This window comes from Bubalus bubalis, chromosome 4 (assembly GCF_019923935.1).
Source record: "Bubalus bubalis isolate 160015118507 breed Murrah chromosome 4, NDDB_SH_1, whole genome shotgun sequence".
Classification (NCBI taxonomy): Eukaryota; Metazoa; Chordata; class Mammalia; order Artiodactyla; family Bovidae; genus Bubalus; species Bubalus bubalis.
This window is the reverse complement of record NC_059160.1, coordinates 30,749,562-30,770,460: the sequence shown is the minus strand read 5'-3', so window position 1 is coordinate 30,770,460 and position 20,899 is coordinate 30,749,562. Positions and strand designations below refer to the sequence as shown.

The 20,899-nt window shown below is 37.4% G+C and overlaps 1 protein-coding gene across 4 annotated transcripts in view; it reads right to left on the bottom strand.

The window, feature by feature from the left end:
- Window positions 1-20,240, bottom strand: part of SLCO1C1 (solute carrier organic anion transporter family member 1C1) — an 83,235-nt gene extending 62,995 nt beyond the window's left edge. Inside the window, exons 1-4 of one of the 4 annotated variants that reach the window (XM_025283351.3) lie at window positions 19,720-20,238; window positions 18,761-18,931; window positions 8,854-9,007; window positions 7,328-7,469 (exon numbers count right to left, since the gene is read on the bottom strand). In XM_025283351.3, the coding sequence (XP_025139136.2) occupies window positions 7,328-7,469; window positions 8,854-8,982 (271 nt within the window). In that variant the 5' untranslated portion in view covers window positions 8,983-9,007; window positions 18,761-18,931; window positions 19,720-20,238. Of the gene's footprint in view, window positions 1-7,327; window positions 7,470-8,853; window positions 9,008-18,760; window positions 18,932-19,719 lie in introns of those variants that run through there. The other 3 variants (XM_025283354.3, XM_006067622.4, XM_025283356.2) reach the window with 3 other exon arrangements.
- Window positions 20,241-20,899: the final 659 nt, after the last annotated feature.

Below are 20,899 nucleotides of genomic sequence, written 5' to 3'. Positions count from 1 at the left end.
GTCAGGAAGATCCCCTGGAGAAGAAAATGGCAACCCACTCCAGTATTCTTGCCTGGAGAATCCCATGGACAGAGGAGCCTGGCAGGCTACAGTCCATGGGGTTGCAAGAGTCAGACATGACTTAGTAACTAAAGAGAAAAAGAGATAAGTGAAGATAAATTTAAAACTTTTATTTTTCTTATTTGTAATAAGTCCAGCAGATAACAGTTCAAAATAATATCAAAATGTTTTCAGTGATGTATTCTTATGTATGCATGTTTTCTTATATATAAGTGAAATAAAATGATTAATTACAGTGATACAAAGGATGGGAAGGAAGAATTCAAATTGAAAGATACAATCTACCAAAACTCACATAGAAAGAAACAGATAATCTGAATACACCTATATCTTAAAAAAACTGAACCAATAGTTAATATTCTACCAATACAGAAAGTACAATATCCAGATAGATTCACTGTGAACTTTTCCAAACAATTAATGAAGAAATTATACTAATTCTATACAACCTCTTTCGGAAGATAGAGAGGCAATACCTCCTAATTCTTTGAGGGTAACACTGCCCTAATACCAACACCAGAAAAGGCATTACAAGAAAAGAAAACAAACTAAAATGTCTCCTGAACATAGGAGCAAAAATTGTCAACAACATAATAGCAAATCAAATCCAACAATATATAGAAATAATCATACATTAATACCAAGCAGGACTTATCCCAGGTATTCAGGGCTGTTTCAGCAATAGAAAATCAATTAATGTAATCCATCACATCAACAGGTTAAAGAAGAAAAATCACATGCTCATATCAATATGTGCAGAAAAAACATTTGGCAAAATTCTACAACCAATCATGATTAAAAAAAAAAAAAAACCTACATGAACTTGAAAGATAGAGGAATGTCCTCAAGTTGATTTTTTAAAAAACCACCAAAAAGCATAGCTAATATCATAATTAATGGTAAGAAATTCAAAGCTTTTCCACTAAGATCAGGCACGAGGCAAGCATGTGTCCTCTTAAAATTGCTTTTCAATATTGTACGGGGAGTCCAACTAAATGCAGCAGAACAAGAAAAGGAAGTAAAGGTATACAGATTTGAAAGGAAGAAATAAAACTGTCCTTCTTCCCATAGGACATGATCATCTCTGTAGAAAGTCTGAAAAAATTAACAAAAGAACTCCTGTAACTAATATGTGACTATAGAAGGGTTGTAGGATACAAAGTTAATACACAAAAGTCAATTATTTTCTAGTATGCCAGCAGTGAACAACTGGAGTTTAAAAACATATCATTTACATTAGCACCTCCTAAAATAAGTATAAATTTAACAAAATACGTACAAGATCTACATGCAGAGAACTATAAAACTCTGACTAAAGAAATCAACTAACTCAATACATGGAGAGAGATTATATCCCACATCCACAGATAGGAAGACTCAGTATTGTCAAGACATCAGTTCTTTCCTATTTGATCTATGTATTCAATGCAATCTCAGTCAAAACCACAGCAAGTTATTTGTGGATAGTGACAAACTGATTCTAAAGTTTACATGGAGAAGTAAAATACCTAGAACAGTCAACAAAATGTTGGAGAAAAAAATGTTGGACAGACACCACCCGATTTCAAGACATGCAATAAAGCCATAGTAATGAAGACAGTGTGACATTGGTGAAAGAAAAGACAAACAGATACATAGAACATAACAGACAGCCCAGAAAAGACCTACATGAATTATAGTTAACTAGTCTTTGAGAAGGGAGCAAAGGCAACACAATAAAGCAAAGATAGTCTTCTCAATAAGTGGTTCTGGAAGAACTTGACCCACATGCAAAAAAAACCCAACAAAAAATCCTGAATCTAGACACAAACTTTAGTTTTCACAAAAATAAACTCAAAACGGATTACAGATCTAAATGTAAAATGTAAAACTCTAATACTTCTAGAATATAACGTAGAAAACCTAGATGACCCTGGGTTTAAGTGTTAGCCATTCAGTTGTGTCCCACTCTTTGCGACCCCATGGACTGTAGCTCATAAGGCTCCTGTGTCCATGGGATTTCCCATACAAGAATATCGGAATGGGTTGCCATTCCCTCCTCTAGGGGATGTTCCTGACCCAGGGATTGAATCTGGGTCTCCTGCATTGGTAGGCAGATTCTTTATCATCTGAGCCATCAGGGAAGACCCTAGGTTTGGTGATGACTTTTTAGAAATAACACCAAAAGCACAATCCATGAAAGAAAAAAATTATAAGCTAGACTTTATTAAAATTAAAATTTTCTGCTCTATGAAAGACAATGTTAAGAAACTTAAAAGACAAGCCACATACCAAGAGAAAATATTTGAAAAAGCCATATCAGATAAAGGACTGTTATCCAAAATACATGAAGAATGCTTAAAATCTAACAATAAGAACACAAACAACTTGTTTAAAACGTGGGCATATTTGGCAAAACTAATACAGTTATGTAAAGTTTAAAAATAAAATTAAAAAAAAAAAAAGTGGGCTAAATACCTTGACAGATCACCAAAGATACACCGATGGCAAATAAACACAGAAAAGAGATATTCAAGTTTGCATGTCATCAGGAAACTACAAATTAAAAAAAAAATGAAACACCACTACATAGCTATTAGAATGGCCAAAATCTAGAACATTAAATGGTGCAGAGGGTGTGGAGTAACAAGAACTCTCATTTGTTGTTGAGCTCTCATTCCAAATGGTATAGCCACTTTGGAAGATAATTTGGCAGTGTCTTACAAAACAAAACATATTCTTCCCATAAGACCCAGCAAGTATGCTCCAATGTATTTCACCCATAGAGCTGAAAACTTATGCCCATACAAAAATCTGCACATGTTTATAATAGCTCTATTCATAATTGCCAAAACTTGGAAGCAATCAAGAAGTCCTTTAGTAGATGAATAGATAAACTAAAGTCCATCCGGAAAATGCATTATTATTCAGCGCTAAAAAAATTATTTACCCAGTATGAAAAGACCTGTAAGAACTTTAAATGCTTATTGCCATGTGAAAAAAGCCAATCTGAAAAAGCTACATACTGTATGCTTCCAAATATATAATATTCTGACATAGGCAAAACTATGGAGACAGTTAAAAGGTCAGTAGTTACCAAGGGATAGTGGGTAAGGATGGATGGATAGGCAGAGCACAGAGGATTTTTAGGGCATTCATAGTGCTCTGTATGATACTATAATAGTGGATACCTGTCATTATACATTTTTTCAATCCCATAGACTACATAACACCAACAGTGAACCTTAGTGTAAACTCTGGACTCTGAATGATAATGAGGTGTCATTGTATGTCATCAACTATAATGAATGTCCCACTCTGGTGGGGGATGTGGATAATGGGGGAGGCTATGAATGTGTGCAGGTAGAGGGTATATGAGAAATCTCTATCTGCTCACTCTTGTTGTGAACCCAAAACCGCCTTAAAAAGCAAAAGCTTTTACATATTTAGAAGAAAACACCTGGGAAAATATTTGTAACAAAGAATTAATATCTAGAAATATTAGTAGGTCTTGATATAGAAAAAATTTTACTTTCCTCCAGTATACTTGGGAAGAAACGGAATGTCCAGTATGTGGATATTAGATGATAAGGACAATTGATATTAGAGGATAAATGAAATTGTTCTCCAAAAACTAATTGAATAATTTAAAGCTAGAGACAGAGGGTGGGAATGGGTCCAGAACACTGGAAGAAAGGAATGTGGAGAGAGACAAAGGAATGAATTAAAATTACAGTCAGGAAACCCACTTTTCTGGAAAATTAGGGCTTGCAATTAACTAGAGCAATCCCTTGGTGTTTGGGATAAAGTTTTGCAATGGAAGTAAGAGGACTTTTATTGCATCTAATCCAGTAAATAATTTCTATCCTTAGAATGCTCTGGAAGGGTTAATATGAATTTAGACTCAGCGTCCTTTTTCACTTCCTGTGTAACATTCGTACCCTCTATTAAATGTACATCCTCTCAAGTTTTGCACTGGGGTCTGGGAATCTAAGAGTAAGTTTGGACCAGATTCTAAGTTTCTTCAGCTCTAAAATGTTTTTATACTATAACCTAGAGTAAGCAATAATCAAAGAAATATTTCATGTATAATTTTATATCTGTGTATTTCTTCTTCTTTCTGTAAATCTAATTTATTCTTTTGATCTGCATCAGTTTCCTCTTTGTACTTGTTTCTTCTCTTGATGCAGTGTTACCTTTACCTTGACTCTCCATGGCCTTTTTTGTTATTTTTGGCTGTGCTGGGTCTTCATTACTGTGTGCCGGCTTTCTCTAGTTGCAGCAAGCAGGAGCTAGTCTCTAGTTATAGGGCACAGGCTTCTCATTGTGTGGTAGCTTCTCTTATTGTGGGGCATGAACTCTAGGGCATGCAAGCTTTAGTAGTTGTGGCTTGCAGGCTCAGTTGCCCCAAGGCATGTGAAATCTTCCTTGAGCAAGGATTGGAACCACGTCCCCTGCATTTGAGGTAGATTCTTAACCACTGGATCACCAGGGAAGTTCATCCATGGTTTTTCATTCTATTTGGGGTTGTAGGTAGGGCAGGCATCAAAGAATACATCTACTAACCAGACCTGTCTAAGGCAGGGGTCCCATAAATCCCAGGGCCATGGACTAGTACTAGTCTGTGGCCTATTAGGAACGGGGGACATAGCAGGAGGTGAGCACTGGACAAGTGAGTGAAGCTTCATCTATATTTACAGGAAGCTCCCCATCGCTCACATTACTGCCTGAGCTCAGGAAAATAAGCTCAGGGCTCCCACTGATTCTGCATTATGGTGAGGTATACAGTAATTTCATTATATATCACAATATTATAATAATAGGTATAAAATGAACAATAAATGTAATATACTTATTGCAAGGTAATCATCCAAAACCATTCCCCCCACCCCATGCCATTCATGGAAAAATTGTCTTCCATGAAACTGGTCCCTGTTGCCAAAAAGGTTGGGAACCACTGATCTAAGGAGTTTACACAAGGGAGTGATACAATCAGATGTTTTATAAACTTGTTACACAGATTACAGCCCATTGATGAATAGCATTAACATTGTATTGAAACTTGTTAGATATGCAGGACCTTACTTCCCTTCCTACAGAATCAGTCTATGCATTTTAACAAAATTGTCCAGTCATTCGTGTGAATGTTAATGTTTGACTAGCACTGATCCAAGACATTTTTTTCTGATAAGGTGATTAAAGATGGATTTGGGAAGCAAAAGTCTGAAGGTAAAAGATTACCTATATACTCTCTTCATTCTTATTGTGTTATTTAGGGTGCATGCTCAGTCAGTAAGTCATGTCCAGCTCTTTGCAACCCCAGGGACTGTAACTCACCAGTCTTCTCTGTCCATGGGATTTTCCAGACAAGAACATTGGAATGGGTGGCCATTTCCTTCTCAAGTTATTTAGGGTAAGAACTGAAATACATAGTATGAACTTGTATGATCAGGCCACCCAGGACAACTGTTCTCTTGCTCTCTGCACATCCCCTGTCCAACCATGGCATGCTTCAGTTACACCCTACTCACATGACTGACCTTCCTATATACTTGCCCCTCCAGCTACTGATTGTTCTAACTTCAGATCAGAACATCTCCACAGAATAGCTTATAAAAGAGACAATGAGGGGGCGTGTCTCCTACTGGTCCTGGGAAACAAATGAGCCAACCTGAAATGAATTCCCCCTATGAACGGTAAGCTCCCCGCTCCTCCCCTGGAGCAAAGACTACCACCACGTCTTCCTGCCTGTCCTCTTCCTCATACACGGTGGGGCGTTGCTCCAGGGCATTGCTTCAGACAGGTAAGGCTTCTCAGTTAAACCATTGATGTCTCTGTCACTGACTCCAGGCTCTATGTCTTCAGTTAGAGACTTAGGAATATGGTGGGGGTGGTGGGGTGGGGGGGAGGAAGGAGAGGGTGGGATGTATGGAGAAAGTAACATGAAAACATATATTACCATATGTAAAATAGATAGCCAATAGGAATTTGCTTTATGACTCAGGGAACTCAAACCGGGACTCTGTAACAACTTAGAGGGGTCAGATGGGGAGAGAGGTGGGAGGGAGGTTCAAGAGGGAGAGGAAGTATATATATCTGTGACTGGTTCACATTGATGTATAGCAGAAACCAACACAAGACTGTAAAGCAATTATTCTTCAATTAAAAAAAAATCTTATAAAAAAGCTAGGCCAAGTACAGGGCTTGCTAGCCTATGACCCAACAGAATGAAACAAGTAATTGTTGAAGAGTTGAAAAATATTTCTTCACTCTTCTAAAGGTTCAAGTGAAGCCGAGCCTGGAGCCATTATTATAGCACATTACTTGAATTTCAATAGGCAGTAAGGACCACAGAGGCTACTGATTTGTTTATTTCAACCAAAGATCAAAGACTCTTAGTTTATCAGTTTAGGAAGATGAGTAAGTGGGATTACACTCTTTAAAATACTTCCAAAACAGTGACTAAAATCTCTTGGTCTTTTCAAGTCCTAAGAGGAAGTATAGAGTTGGTGGCTAACCAAAGACCCCAGAGAGTAGAATTTTTGTTTCCTGCTTTGCTTTAGTGTTGTTATTAATAGAATTCCTTTATCTTGTTTCTAGGCCACTGGGCAGAAACACTCCTTTTATGGCTTAACTTTTTCTTAAATTATCACAATACATTTTTATTGTAAAATTTTTATTGTAATAATTCAAAGACCTCCTTTGAATTCTTCCAAATTTTGAATCACAGGGCTTCCAGAATATAACTTTTGTAAAGATGTTTCCTATACACTTCTAACTCAAAATACCAGCAGCATCTCACCCTCTCTCTTTGAAAAAATCTCACTCTGATTGAAAACTTGTGTGAGTCATATGATAGAGAAAATCTGAGACAGGACATTAATTGTTTACTTGGAGAGAACAAATTGCCTGGTAGCACAGGGCTTCCCAGGTGGCTCCGTGGTTAAGAATCCACCTGCAATGCAGGAGACCTGGGTTCGATCCCTGGATCGGGAAGATTCCCTGAGGAATGAGATAGCAACCCACTCCAGTATTCTTGCCTGGGAAATTCAGTGGACAGAGGAGCCTGGTGGGCTACGGTCGCTGGAGTCACAAAAGCGCCAGACATGGCTGAGCACATATGTACACATTGCAGCCCAAGGCCGTGGCAAATTATGTCCAAATAAGATCTTACACATAAAGTCTGATTTTACACATAGAGCAGATAACAACGTGCAGTGAGGATGTCCTTCAGTCATGCCTAGAAACTTTGTACTTAAAAGTAAAGTCAGGTATCTGTAATACATACCAATTTCAAAACTACCATCAATAATGCCCACCAGTGAAGAAGGGATATCAAACCTTCTCTCTATCTGAGTGATGGTGCTTTTCAGATAGCCTTCTGCCAGTGCTTTGGCAAAGTATACGAAAGACAAGGCACCCAAGAACACCTGGAAAATATGACAGGTCACACTTAGTCTAAATCCAGCCTGACTTAAAACTGTAAATTTGATAAACAAAGAGACAAACACAAACCAAGAACCATGGAACAAGCTTGTTACCATCGACGATTTCATTCAAGCACAGTAACAGTCTTCTTTCCACCTCAAGCTCATGTGAAGTTCTAAAAATTCAAATTTTCTTAGAAGTAATAGATTTTCATGTATAATGTATATCGAATTTCTTTTTTCCCTTTCACCTCCCCTCCCCAAAGGATATTTAAAGGTGTCTTGGCTTTGAAAAGAAGATCCATTGCTTGGGGAAGCAGAAGGAGGAAGGAGCCATTGAAAGGTAAGAAAATAAAAACCATAAACTAGACACTTAACATCTTATCATGACTGTATTTCACAGGGATGGTACATGTTCCAGCAGGAACACAATAGACTGAGAAGTAGAACTACTATTCCTAGTGATTAAGTTCGTATTAAAGTTAAATCAACACTCAGATTCTTATTCAATGAACAAAATATTTGTTTGATATCCGGCTTGTGTGTTTTGTTATTCCTGGGTCTGTGATGGAGTATCCATAGGTAGATTATATGGAAAAAGCATTGAATATGTTTGATGTGAAGAAGGTACAGAAACTTGGAGTCACATTGAGTTCCATTTAAAAGGGAATTCTGTCCCTTACCATGTAAGTAGGAAAGTCAAAATTTTTGTTTATAGAACAAGAATAAAATGGATGTTTTGTAGATTAAATGTTGCAACTGTGCATAGCATAGTAACTGATCCATGGTAGATACTTAATAAATAATAGTTTCTTTTACCTCTCTTCTTTCTGTTTAGGAGGGACATTCAAGTAAGCCAGAAAAGTAATTAGAAATTTAACCTGCATGGTCAAGCAAAGATTGCTTTCGCTGTCTGGCAAAATGTGATTTTCATAAATGTCATCTAAGATCACTTTTTATTTTTCATTTTAAACTTTGTATTTTGTACAGGGGTATAGCTAATTAACAATGTTTGTGATAGTTTCAGGTAGAGAGCAAAGGGACTCAGCCATGTATGTATTCTCTCCCAAACTTCCTTCCCAACCAGGCTGCCATATAATATTGAGCAGAATTCCATGTGCTATAGAGTAGGTCCTTGTTGATTATCCATTTTAAGTATAGCAATGCGTACATGTTCATCTCAAACTCCCTGACTATCCCTCCCGCCATCCTTCCCCCTGGCAACCGTAAGTTAAGATTATTTTTTAAAATGGAAAAAAATGTCTCACTTGTAGTTACAATGTGTAGAAAATATCTGGATCGGGAGCCAAGAGCATGGACTCCATCAAATTCTCTGACACTCTTCATTTAACCACTTATGGTTGTTAATCACTTAATTGCTTGTTACCTTTAGTTGACCACAGCAGGGTGGTTTCTCCTTTGGGGAGGGATATTCTGTTTTAAAAGAAAGCCTCCCAACAGGTTGCATGGAATTTTTGCTGAATAACTGGATATTTTCTTTGGATGAAGTGTCCATTTTGAAAAAGTTCCTTGATTCTGATCTGTCAAAGTTGATTTTTAAAGTAAAAAAAAAAATTAGTACACATCCGGTTTTAATTTCCATGCAGTTTGTTAAACAATGATTTTATTTCACAGTAGATCACAATTCTGTAGACAAAACACTATGTGAAGCTCCCTTATTTTACCACAGTAAGTTGGCAAAGTTTTTCAATTAAAATCGACCAGGATAACTGATTAAGTAATCCTGCTATTGGGAGTCTGTAGCCAGCATTCTTTCTCAATCCCTCCAGTAAGCCTCATTATAGCAAAGAATAAATTTAAATGTTGCCTTTGGAATAAATAAAAAGGGAGAATTTTGCTGACTTTGTGGTCTTGCCAACTAAAACTAGAGGCAAGCAGGAAGTGAGGAAGAGGAATTCAGCCATTTGAATATTGATTCATTGGAATTAAGTCTTTAAAACCTTTAAATCTATTATCTTTGTGGAATGAATAGAAAAGACTGATGCCCCTGGTAGATGCCTACAATACACTGTGACTCCTGTAAGGCTGTAGCATCCAAAGGAAGTCTTAAAACATGGGTGGGGGGAGAAGGGGACCACTCTGTGTAACACTGTAGTTTGACAAATAGGGAAGCTGCATGATTTATGCCTCAGGCTTAGTTTTCATTCAGGCCCAAGTAGTCTTTGGTGTGCTTTAAAGTAAGTAAGACACCTCCTTTCCTGAGTCTAATTTCCCACCCTCCTTTGTCCTTATCAAACTTTTCACAGGTTCATATACTCTAAACTTTTCTTTTGATTCTCATCACTATTTACATATCCTATGCCCCCACTTCTTTAGGATTCCATATAGCTCACTGCCTGCCTGCTAAAGTGATCTTAGTGAAGGGATTTAGAAATAAAATAACTTCTGGATCACCCTAATGTTTATTAGATGACGTATTTATACATAAATAGAGATTTTCTATATTCTCATCACATTAAAAGAATGACATTAGGGATAAAACTTAATATTCTGTGGTAGAAATTTAAAATGATTCTATATGTGTATTACTTTGCCTTTATGTAATGATTGTTCTATGTCTATCCAACCTCATCTTTCATAGTTTGAATTCATAGATAGTATCTCCAGCTGACTTAGTGGTAAAGAATCTGCCTGCCAGTGTAGGAGATGTGGGTTCAATCTCTGGCTTGGGAAGAGCTCCTGGAAGAACGCATGGCAACCCACTCTAGTATTCTTGTCCATGGAGAAGAGTACAAAGAATACTCCATGGAGAATCCCATGGACAAAGAAGCCTGATGGGCTACAGTCCATGGGGTCTCTGAGCCAGGTGGGCTATGGTCCATGGCACACTACAGTCCGTGGGGACACAACCGAGCTACTGATCACGCATATGCATGTGTATATTACCTTGACTTTATGTAATGCTTGTTCTATGATACTCAGTATCATCTTTCATAGTTTGATTTCCTAGATAGTATCTTAAATTGAAAAATCAAGAAATAGCAGTGAACGGGTTGTATTTTGAGATATGGAGTTAAATAACAGAAGAAAGACCTAAAAGATTTAAAAGTGGACGGGTTTTCTCCAGGGAATGAGAAATGGGTTGAGAAGGGTAGGTCAAGGACTTGTTTTTGTTTTAAACTTGCTATTATACTTTTAGATTATTCAATTTCATAAACATGCATAAATTTAACTTTTTAAAAATGGATAAAGGAAAGTGAGGAAAACAAAAAATTTTAAAGCCAAAAAATAAACAAAGAGCAGAGAATTCTAAACAAGAGCAAAAGACAAAGACACAAGAACACAATATTTGTAAGATCTAAACACAGATGTTTAGGAGAATACAAAATAAAAATTATGGAAATTATATAGAAATAACTTTAAGGTCTTTCCAAAATGGATAACTTTCTAGCAAATATAAGTTGCTATATTGATACAAACCAGGAGAAAAACACAGCTAAGGAAGACAGTAGCAAATCTAATACAGTTATGTTAAGTTTAAAAATAAAATAAAATTAAAAAAAAAAAAAATACTCTAAACCTAGCCCCTAAATAAAAAAAGTAAGATTAGATGATGTAACAGGGGTGCTTTATCAAGGAATATCCTTTAAGGAAAAATAGTAGGTAATGGAAACAGATGCTAATAGTCTCTATTCATTTGACCAAGCCAGAATCATCTTGATAACAAAATCTCATTAAGATAGCACCACAAATGAAAAGAACCAACTTTGAGATGCCAAAACCCTAAATAAAATACTAGAAAATACAATTAATTAAAATTCTATAATTAACATTAAAAAATATAACAATTGATTAATATTAGGAACTTTTCACCTATATCATCATATTAAAAATTTTAAAGGGTACATGTATAATATATCAAGACATCACATTGTATACCTTACATATATACAATCTTTATTGTCAATCATATTTCAATAAAGCTGAAAAATTCAAAATAAAAAATAATAATAATATGCTTCAGAAGATGCAGCATATCAGGTGATAAAGTTCAATAGGCATTCATGATTTTAAAATTTTTAAGAAATTGAATATATAGATATTCTTTTTTACCATTTGATACCAACAGCCAGCTTTTTTTTTTTTTTGTCAAATAGTCCTTTTTATTTTTTTAATATAAAATTTTTTATTTTAATTGGAGGCTAATTACTTTCAATATTGTATTGGTTGAAACATGTATAATATCATATGTGAAACGAATCGCCAGTCCAGGTTCGATGCAGGATACAGGATGCTTGGGGCTGGTGCACTGGGATGACCCAGCCAGTTTCTTATAACCACTTAATCATTAAAACTAGCTTTTCAGAATGACATTTTGCCAGAACAGCGAAAGAACATTTGTGAAGCATTGAGTTAAATAGGTTTCTTTACTACAAAAATACCTTTAATTAAACCCCTGTAGAGACATATTACTTTTAAAAGATTACCTAAATGTCCACAAATTATGGTGTACTCACATAGGAAATCTTTGAAATCATTAGAAATTAGTGTAAAGAAGTGAATATAGAAATATAAAACTATTTTTATTACAGAGTTGATTTTAAAAATACAGTGTTTAAAAACAATATATATATGTATAAAACACTACTTTATAATAGAAACACATACATTCACTGGTGTGTATACATAGAAACAAAGCTACAGAAAGTTTATAAAGAACAGATTAGGGAAAGAAAAGATGGCAGAGGAGTAGGTAGACAGACAGTACATCTCTTTTCATTACTGCATCAGGAATACACCTTCAGATGCAGATCTTGCACAGCACCAGCTGAGAACAGGCAGGAGTCCCTGACCACCAGAAAGGAGTATATAGATCCACGCAAATCTCAGTAATATGCAGGAAGGAAGGGAAAAAGAAGAGAAGAGTGAGCAAACTGGACCTGCACCCAGGGTGTGGGGGAGCTGAAAACAGGGGCAAGACCACCACTTTGAGGCAATAGATTGGAACCAAGGGGAAGGCTGTTGGAGAGTAGAGGAGCTGATCTGTGACAGTCTGAATGGAGTGAGAGTCACATAGATGATCTGTGCTGCAGCCCTACATACCCTGGTTACGTATGCAAGTCCACTGGAACGTGCAGCAGTCGGGCGCTGGAGCACAGGGACTGGAGAGCAATCCCAGGGTGAGGACTGCTGTTGACTGTGGGGAGATGGCCCCAGGGAATGGGAGGAGATAGTGGCAGGGAATGCCTTTGGAGGAAAGCGGGGCAGCCAATGGGTGCAGGGTGCTGCTGCTGAGTCACACGCAGGGGGGAGCCATCCCTGTAGCCTCTGGTTGGTTTCCTGACCAGAGATGAGGCCTGAGCCTGTGGCATGGGAGCTCTGAGTCTGGAACACTGCACTGCCAGAGAACTCCTGACCCCAGGGAGTATTAATTAGTGAGAACTCTCTCGAAGACCTCCACCTGTATCCAAGACCTGGCAGCACTCCATGTAGGATGCCTCACCCAAACAACAAGGAAGACAAGAACACAAACCCGATTGTCAGCAGATAGGCTTCCCAAGACACCCCAAAACACACCACCTCACATAGTGCTGCCCATCAGAGGGCAAGAAAACCCTCTTCCACCAGAACACAGGCACAAGTGTCCATGAAGCCCAAAATGAAGCCTACTCAAGCCATTAGAACAGCCTCACCCACTGAGGGCAGAGACCAAAACCAAGAGGAACTAAGACCCTATAGCTTAGGGAAAGGAGACCTAAAACAGAGTAAGATAGATAAAATGAAAAAGAAACACTGCACAAATGAAGGAACAAGGTAAAAGCCCACAAAACCAAATAAATGAAGGGGAAAGAGGCAAACTACCTGAGAAAGAATTCAGAGTAATGATAGTAAAGATGATGCAAACTCTCAAAAGTAGAATGGAGAAAATTATTTAACACATTTAACAAGGACCTAGAAGAAATAAAAGAGTGGACAGTGACAAACAACCCAATTACTGAAATTAAAAATACTCTAAAAGGAATCAATAGCAGAATAATTAAGGCAGAAGAATGGATAAGTGAGCTGGAAAATTTGCTGTTGTTCAGTTGCTAAGTCATATCTGACTTTTTACAACCCCATGAACTACAGAATGCCAGGCATCCCTGTCCTTCACTGTCTTCCTGAGTATGCGCAAACTCATGTCCATTGAGTCAGTCATGTCATCCAACCATCTCATCCTCTGTCACCTACTTCTTCTCTTGCCCTCAATTTTTCCCTGCATCAGGGTCTTTTCCAATGAGTCAGGTCTTTGCTATAGGTAGGCAACATATTGAAGCATCAAAGTATTGGAGCTGGAGTATTCAAAGTATTGGAGCTGGAAGATAGAATATTGGAGATAACTGCTGAAGAGTAGAATATAGGAAAAAAAAAGAATGAAAAGAATTGAGGATAGTCTCAAGAGTCTCTGGAGCAATATTAAACAGACCAACATTTGAATTCTAGGGTCCCAGAAGAAGAGATGGAGAAGAAAATGGTAACCCACTCCAGTATTCTTGCCTGGAGAATTCCAGGGACAGAGGAGCCTGGTGGGATGCCATCTATGGGGTCGCACAGAATCGGACACGACTGAAGCGACTTAGCAGCAGCTGCAGCAGAAGAAGAGAAAATGAAAGGGTCTGAGAAAACTTGTGAAAAGATTATAGTCAAAAATGAAGTCTAAGAAGCACAGTGAGTCCCATACAGGATAAACCCAAGGAGAAACATGCTGAGACACATATTAATCAAACTAACAAAAATTAAATACAAGGAAAAATATTAAAACCAGCAAGGGAAAAGCAAAAAGTAATATAAAAGGGAAACCCCATACAGTCAACAGCTGATCTTTCAACAGAAACTCTGCAGGCCAGAAGGGAATGGCAGGATATATTTAAAGTAATGAAAGGGAAAAATCTACAACCAAGATTACTCTTCCCAGCAAGGATCTCATTAAAAATTGATGGAGAAATAAAAATCTTTACAAACAAACAAAAGCTAAGAGAATTTAGTATCATCAAACTAGCTTTACAACAAATGCTAAAGGGACTTCTAGAGGAAGGATACACAAAAGAAGGAAAAGTTCTATAGAAACAAACTAAAAGAAATTAATAAAATGTCAATAGGTACATATATATCAATAACTACTTTAAATGTAAATAAATTAAAGTAGAAAGCCAAAAGCACGGACTGGCTGAATGGATACAAAAACAAGACCTATACTATTTACAAAAGACTTTTCAGACATAGAGACACATACAGACTGAAAGCAAGAGGGTGGAAAAAAACAGTCCACACAAGTAGAAATCAAAAGAAAGCTGGAGTAGCAATTCTTGTATCAGGCAAAATAGACCTTAAAATAAAGCATGATATAAGAGATAAGGAAGGACACTATATAAAGATCAAGAGATCAATCAGAGAAGATGTAACAAATGTAAATGTTTATGCACCAAACATAGGAGCAGCTTATTATATAGGGCAAACACAGATATAAAAGGGAGAGATTACAACAGACAAAGCAGAAATACAAAGGATCAAAGGAGACTATCACAAGCAACTATATGCCAATGCAGTGGATAACCTGGAAGAAATGGACAGATTCTTAGAGAAGTTCAACTTGCCAAGACTGAACTAGGAAAAAAGAAATTTTGAACAAGCCAATCACAAGCACTGAAATCAAAGCTTTGATCCAAAATCTCCCCCCAAAAACAAAAGCCCAGGGCCAGATGGTTTTTCAGGTGAATTCTATCAAATGTTTAGAGAAGAGCTAACACCTATCATTCTCTTCCAAAGTCTTACAAAACATTGTGGAGGAAGGAATACTTCTAAACTCATTCTATGCGGCCACCAACACCCTGATACCAAAGCCAGACAAAGACATGCCCCAAAAGGAAAATTATAGGCCAATATCACTGATGAACATGATGCAAAATTTTTCAACAAAATTCTAGCCAACAGAATCCAACAACACATTAAAAAGATCACACACCATGATCAAGTTGGGTTTATCCAAGGGATGCAAGAATTTTCAATATACTCAAATCAATCAGTGTGATACACCATATTAACAAATTGAAAGATAAACATCATATGATAATCTGAGTACATGCATAAAAAGCTTTTGATAAAATTCAACACCTATTTATAAGAAAACTCTTGAGAAAATTGGCATGAAAGGAACCTACCTCAACATAATAAAGGCCGTATATGATAAACCCACAGCAAATATTATTCTCAATGGTACTGAAACCATTTCTTCTAAGATCAGGAACTAGACAAGGGTGCCCACTCTCACCACTACTATTCAATATAGTTGGAAGTCCTATCCATTGCAATCAGAGATGAAAATGAAATAAAAGGAATACAGATTGGAAAAGAAGTAAAACTCTCACTGTTTGCAGATGACATGATACTATACTAGTGCCACCTGGGAAGCCCAATAATATACATAGAAAACCCTAAAGATACTATCGGGAAATTACTAGAGCTAATCAGTGAGTTTAGTAAAGTTGCAGAATACAAAATCAATACACATAAATCACTTGCATTCCTATACCCTATAAATGAAAACCCAGAGAAATCAAGATATCAATCCTATTCACCATAATAAAAATATCTAGGAATACTCACCCAAGGAGACAAAAGAGCTGTATACAGAAAACTATACACACTGATGAAAGAAATCAAAGAAGACATAAACAAATGGAAAGTATATCATGTTCTTGGATCAGAAGAATGAATATTGTGAAAATGATTATACTACCCTTTCACAATTTGTACGGAAACACTTAAGACCCCAAACAGCCAAAGAAATCTTGAGAAATAAAAATGGAGATGGAGGAATCAGGCTTCCTGATTTCAGACTATACTACAAAACTACAGCAACCAAGACAGTATGGCACTGGCATAAAAACAGAAATATAGACCAATGGAGAGCTTTCCAGGTGGTGCTAGTGGTAAAGAACCCACTGCCAATGCAGGCAGATATAACAGATGCAGTTTTGATCCCTAGGCTGGAAAGATCCCCTGGAGGAAGGCATGGCAACCCACTCCAGTATTCTTGCCTAGAGAATTCCATTGACAGAGGGACTGGCAGGTTAGGTCCACAGGGTTGCAAAGAGTCAGATATGACTGAAGTGACTTAGCAAGGGTACAGACCAATGGAACAAGATAGAAAGCCCAGAGTTAAATCCACGGGTACCTTATCTTTGTTAAAGGAGGCACGGATATATAATGGAGAAAAGACAGTCTCTTCAATAAATGGCCCTAAGAAAATGGTCAGCTATATATAAAAGAGTGAAATTAGAACACTCATAACACCTTACATAAAGATAAACTAAGCAGAACACACTTTGACATAAATCACAGCAAGATTCTCTACAACTCATCTCCTAGAAAAATGGAAATATAGATAAATACATGGGACTGAATTAAACTTAAAAGCTTTGTACAGCAAAGGAAACCATAAACAAAATGAAGACAGCCCTCAGAGTGGGAGAAAATAATTGCAAATAAAGAAACTGAAAAAGGATTAATGTTCACAATATACAAGCAGCTCATGCAGCTCAATATAAAAAAAAAAAACAATAAAAAAATGGGCAGAAGACCTAAACAGACGTTTCTCCAAAGAAGACATACAGAAGGCTAATAAACACATGAAAAATGCTCAACATTGCTTATTATTAGGGAAATTCAAATCAAAACTACAATGAGGTATCACATCACACTGGTCAAAATGGTTATCATTAAAAATCTGCAAACAAATGCTGGAGAGGATGTGGAGAAGAGGGAACCCCCTTGCACTGTTGGTGGGAATTTTGTAATTGGATATAGCCACTATGGAGAACAGTATGGAGAGTCCTTAAAAAATCTAGGAATAAAATTAGCATATGACCTAGAAATCCCACTACTTGGCATACACCCTGAGAAAATCATAATTGAAAAAGACACATGTGCCCCAGCATTCACTGCAGCACTATTTACAACAGCCAGGGCATGGAAGCAACCTAGATGTCCATCAATGGATGAACAGATAAAGAAGCTGTTGTACATATATGCAGTGGAAAATTACTCAACCATAAAAAGCAATGAATTTTTGTCAGTTCTAGTGAGGTGGATGAACCTAGAGCTTATTATATAGAGTGAAATAAGTCAGAAAAAAAAACCCAAATATCATGTTAACACAGATATACGGATTTTAGAAAAATGATACTGCTAAACATATTTGCAGGGCAGGAATAGAGATTCAGACATAGAGAACAGACTTACGGACACAGCAGGGAAAGGAGAGGGTGGGACAAATTGAGAGAGTATTATTGAAATATATAAAAATACATTACCATATGTAAAGTAGATAGCTAATGGAAAGTCTCTGTATAATACAGGAAGCTCAGCCTGGCTCTGTGACAACCTAGAAGGGTGGGATGGAGTGGGAGGTGGGAGGGAGGTTCGAGAGGAAGGGGACATATGTATACCTATGGCTGATTCATGGTGATGTATGGCAGAAACCAAACAACATTGTAAAGCAATGATCCTCCAATTAAAAATAAATAAATTAAAAAAATAGGTTAACACTTTATTTTTGGCTGGTGACATTGCAGATAACTTAAAATGTTTTGTATGTCTATATTTTCTAATTTTTCTATAATGAATATACATTTCCTATGTGAAAAAATATTTTAAATATTAAAGATATAGAAATATCACCCAGCAAGAAATATATACCAGAAAGATTTTAAAATACAAAATAAATAATATCAAATTTACCATGTAAAATGCAATTCTCTTCCACAAACTAAACTCTGTAATACACACTGGACTACTGTTTTAGGAGTTCAGGTATATTTCTGATCAGTCATAATAGTAAAGTCAGTGGCCAGAAATAATAAATTATTTAATAATAAAATACACTATTAGTTATGGTAGACATACATTGAAAAGACTCAAAGGATCATATCTAGAATGCTAAAGAGGGAAAAATGTTGAAAATAATATTAAAAACTTGGGACACCAAACACATTGTCTTCTCTTTAGAGATGTTGACACAAAAATCACTCTCACTAGAATCCAAAGGGATAACAGAACAAGAGAATTCCTAACTGATGTTGTATTAAGGCAAAATAACATCTAGATCAAAATATTGACACTGCATAGTTTTACTGAAAAGACACTGTAATCTTGATGGTTAATTTGCATATCCTCTCAAGTATAGTATGTTTCAAAGAGGCTACATTATTGAGGACTGAGCTTTTCATCTGTCTGTGAAAAGAAGAGGAAAGGCGATGCTCAGGGACATGAATGGAGAAATTCTCTGGGCTTACCAGTACACTTGCCCTTGCCCTGTTTCTCTCTCCATTAGCAATTGCAGAAATAGACTGAGGGCAGTTATTTAGCAGGACTTGCATTTGGCAAATCCTTACTTTTTCTCGCACAACTTGAACAGATTTCCGCAACGTTTCCCTTCAACACTCTGGGTTGGAGTATAATTTACTCTGGAGGCCAAAAAAAAGGTAAACAGTTTTTCTTCATTTCAGTTCCAAAAATGGAATTCTCTGTTCACAGAGGTTTGGAAGATAATCAGTACTCCCATCTTGAAAAAGTGCAGGTGTGCTAGGAAGGTTGTAGCTGGATCCTGCAAATAGCCTGACCGCCGTGCCCTGATCCTGTTAACAGATTCCGTCCAGTAGTCAGCCTCCACCCACCCCACAGAGAGAGTCAGAGAGGCAGCCACTCCCATCACTGTCTTGTTTTAGTCATCTCCCATGAGGAAAAGCCTTGCACTAGCTTGTCTGGTGGACACCAGGATCCCTTCCTTCAGGAGGGAAAATAACCTCTAGGTACTTTCTAAGGAATATGCATTGTTTAGAAAGCTGATCCCCTCCTACAAGTAACTGTTTGTGTCAGATGCAGATTTAACAAATACTGTTTATGTTCCAGGTGATTTATATACTTTGTGCTAATCCTTAAAACAAGGTTAACACTTTAATTCTCGCTTTATACAAAAATCATATGACTCAGAGCAATTAAGGGACTTGTCCAAAATAACCCATAAAACATGCATCAGAGTCACAATTGGAACCCAGATCTGAGTTTCTGGGTTTATCTTCTTTAACCAGTTTCCTTTCCCATTTCCACCAGCCTTACAAGGGCCCCCGCAAGTTTCATGAGAAGTGTTATGAGTAAGACATGTGCAGTGCAGAACACAAGGTTTATTGACCTCTCTACTGTGAGACTCTGATATGATCATCATGAAATACGAAAGCAGAGAACCAGATCTTACCTGTAGGTGGAGATCAGATGGCCATTTCCCCTCCGTGTGCCCAGCAAGAGGCTGGACCACACTCAAGAACCTTAAAGAAGAAGCAGGTGGATCCTACAGCAGCTTTGAACAATTTTGTCAGGTGGGGAGAGCCTCCTTGGACACAGAACAGATCAGGGCAAAGTGAAGATACAGGGCATGGTCTCACCCCTGGCCAGTTTCTTCTCTTTTCTCTTTCCTCTTGGCCTCTTTTCTCTGGCAGTCTGCAGGGAACAGGCCACGCTGGCAAAGCCACTGACGTGCATCTCAGCTCCCAGGGCACAGAAAGAGCTGAAGCCTTTGAGCCATTTCTTTGCAATTTGCTGCAAGTTTAAGGCCGCACGTGATAAAGCTTTCTTTATGGGAGAGAGTGAAAAAAGAAAAGACTACTTGTGATCTTACTTGCTGATTCCCAGAAAACAGAACTCTGCAGGGGGCAGAGGGTAAGGGAACAGAAGCAGGAGGAGGGACGGAAGTTTGTAACAAAGATCTCTCCTTCTCCTTCCAAGAAGTTTTTAAGCTAGCCGCTCCTTGAGGACATCACTGGAATTTTTTTTTTTTTTTTAAAAGGTCCATGGTCTCAACCTCTGTATGGCTCTCTATGGTCTCTTTCCCCATTGGGATTCTTTCTAGAATCTTCAGGGACCATGTATCAAGTCAGGATTAAGGCTCTGCAGAGTTGTTTCCAGAAAGAGTTAATTCTCAGAGACATTATCAATTGCTTAACACCCACAATTTTTATAAATCTTAAAACTAGGGGAGAAAAAGAAAAACATTGGATTTTTGGCATTCAGGAGTTCATTCTATGTAAATTCCAAAGAACTCTTTGTACTGAGAAATTTTACAATTCTAATAAATTCTTTTTTCAAGAGAACCATTTTAGAGGATTTTGAGCAGTATTAGCTTGCATGTGCTTTAAATAATAAATGAATTTGTTGCCAGAATTAACCAAGATCTGCCACTTTCTTAAATGGCAGTGACCCTGGTCTGGTCACCCACCAGGCTCCTCTGTCCATGGAATTTTCCAGGCAAGAATACTGAAGTGGGTTTACTATTTCCTTCTCCAGGGGATCTTCCCAAACCCAGGGACTGGACCTGTGTCTCTTGCATCTCCTACATTGCAGGCAGATTCTTTACCACTGCACTGCTTAGGAAGACCCTG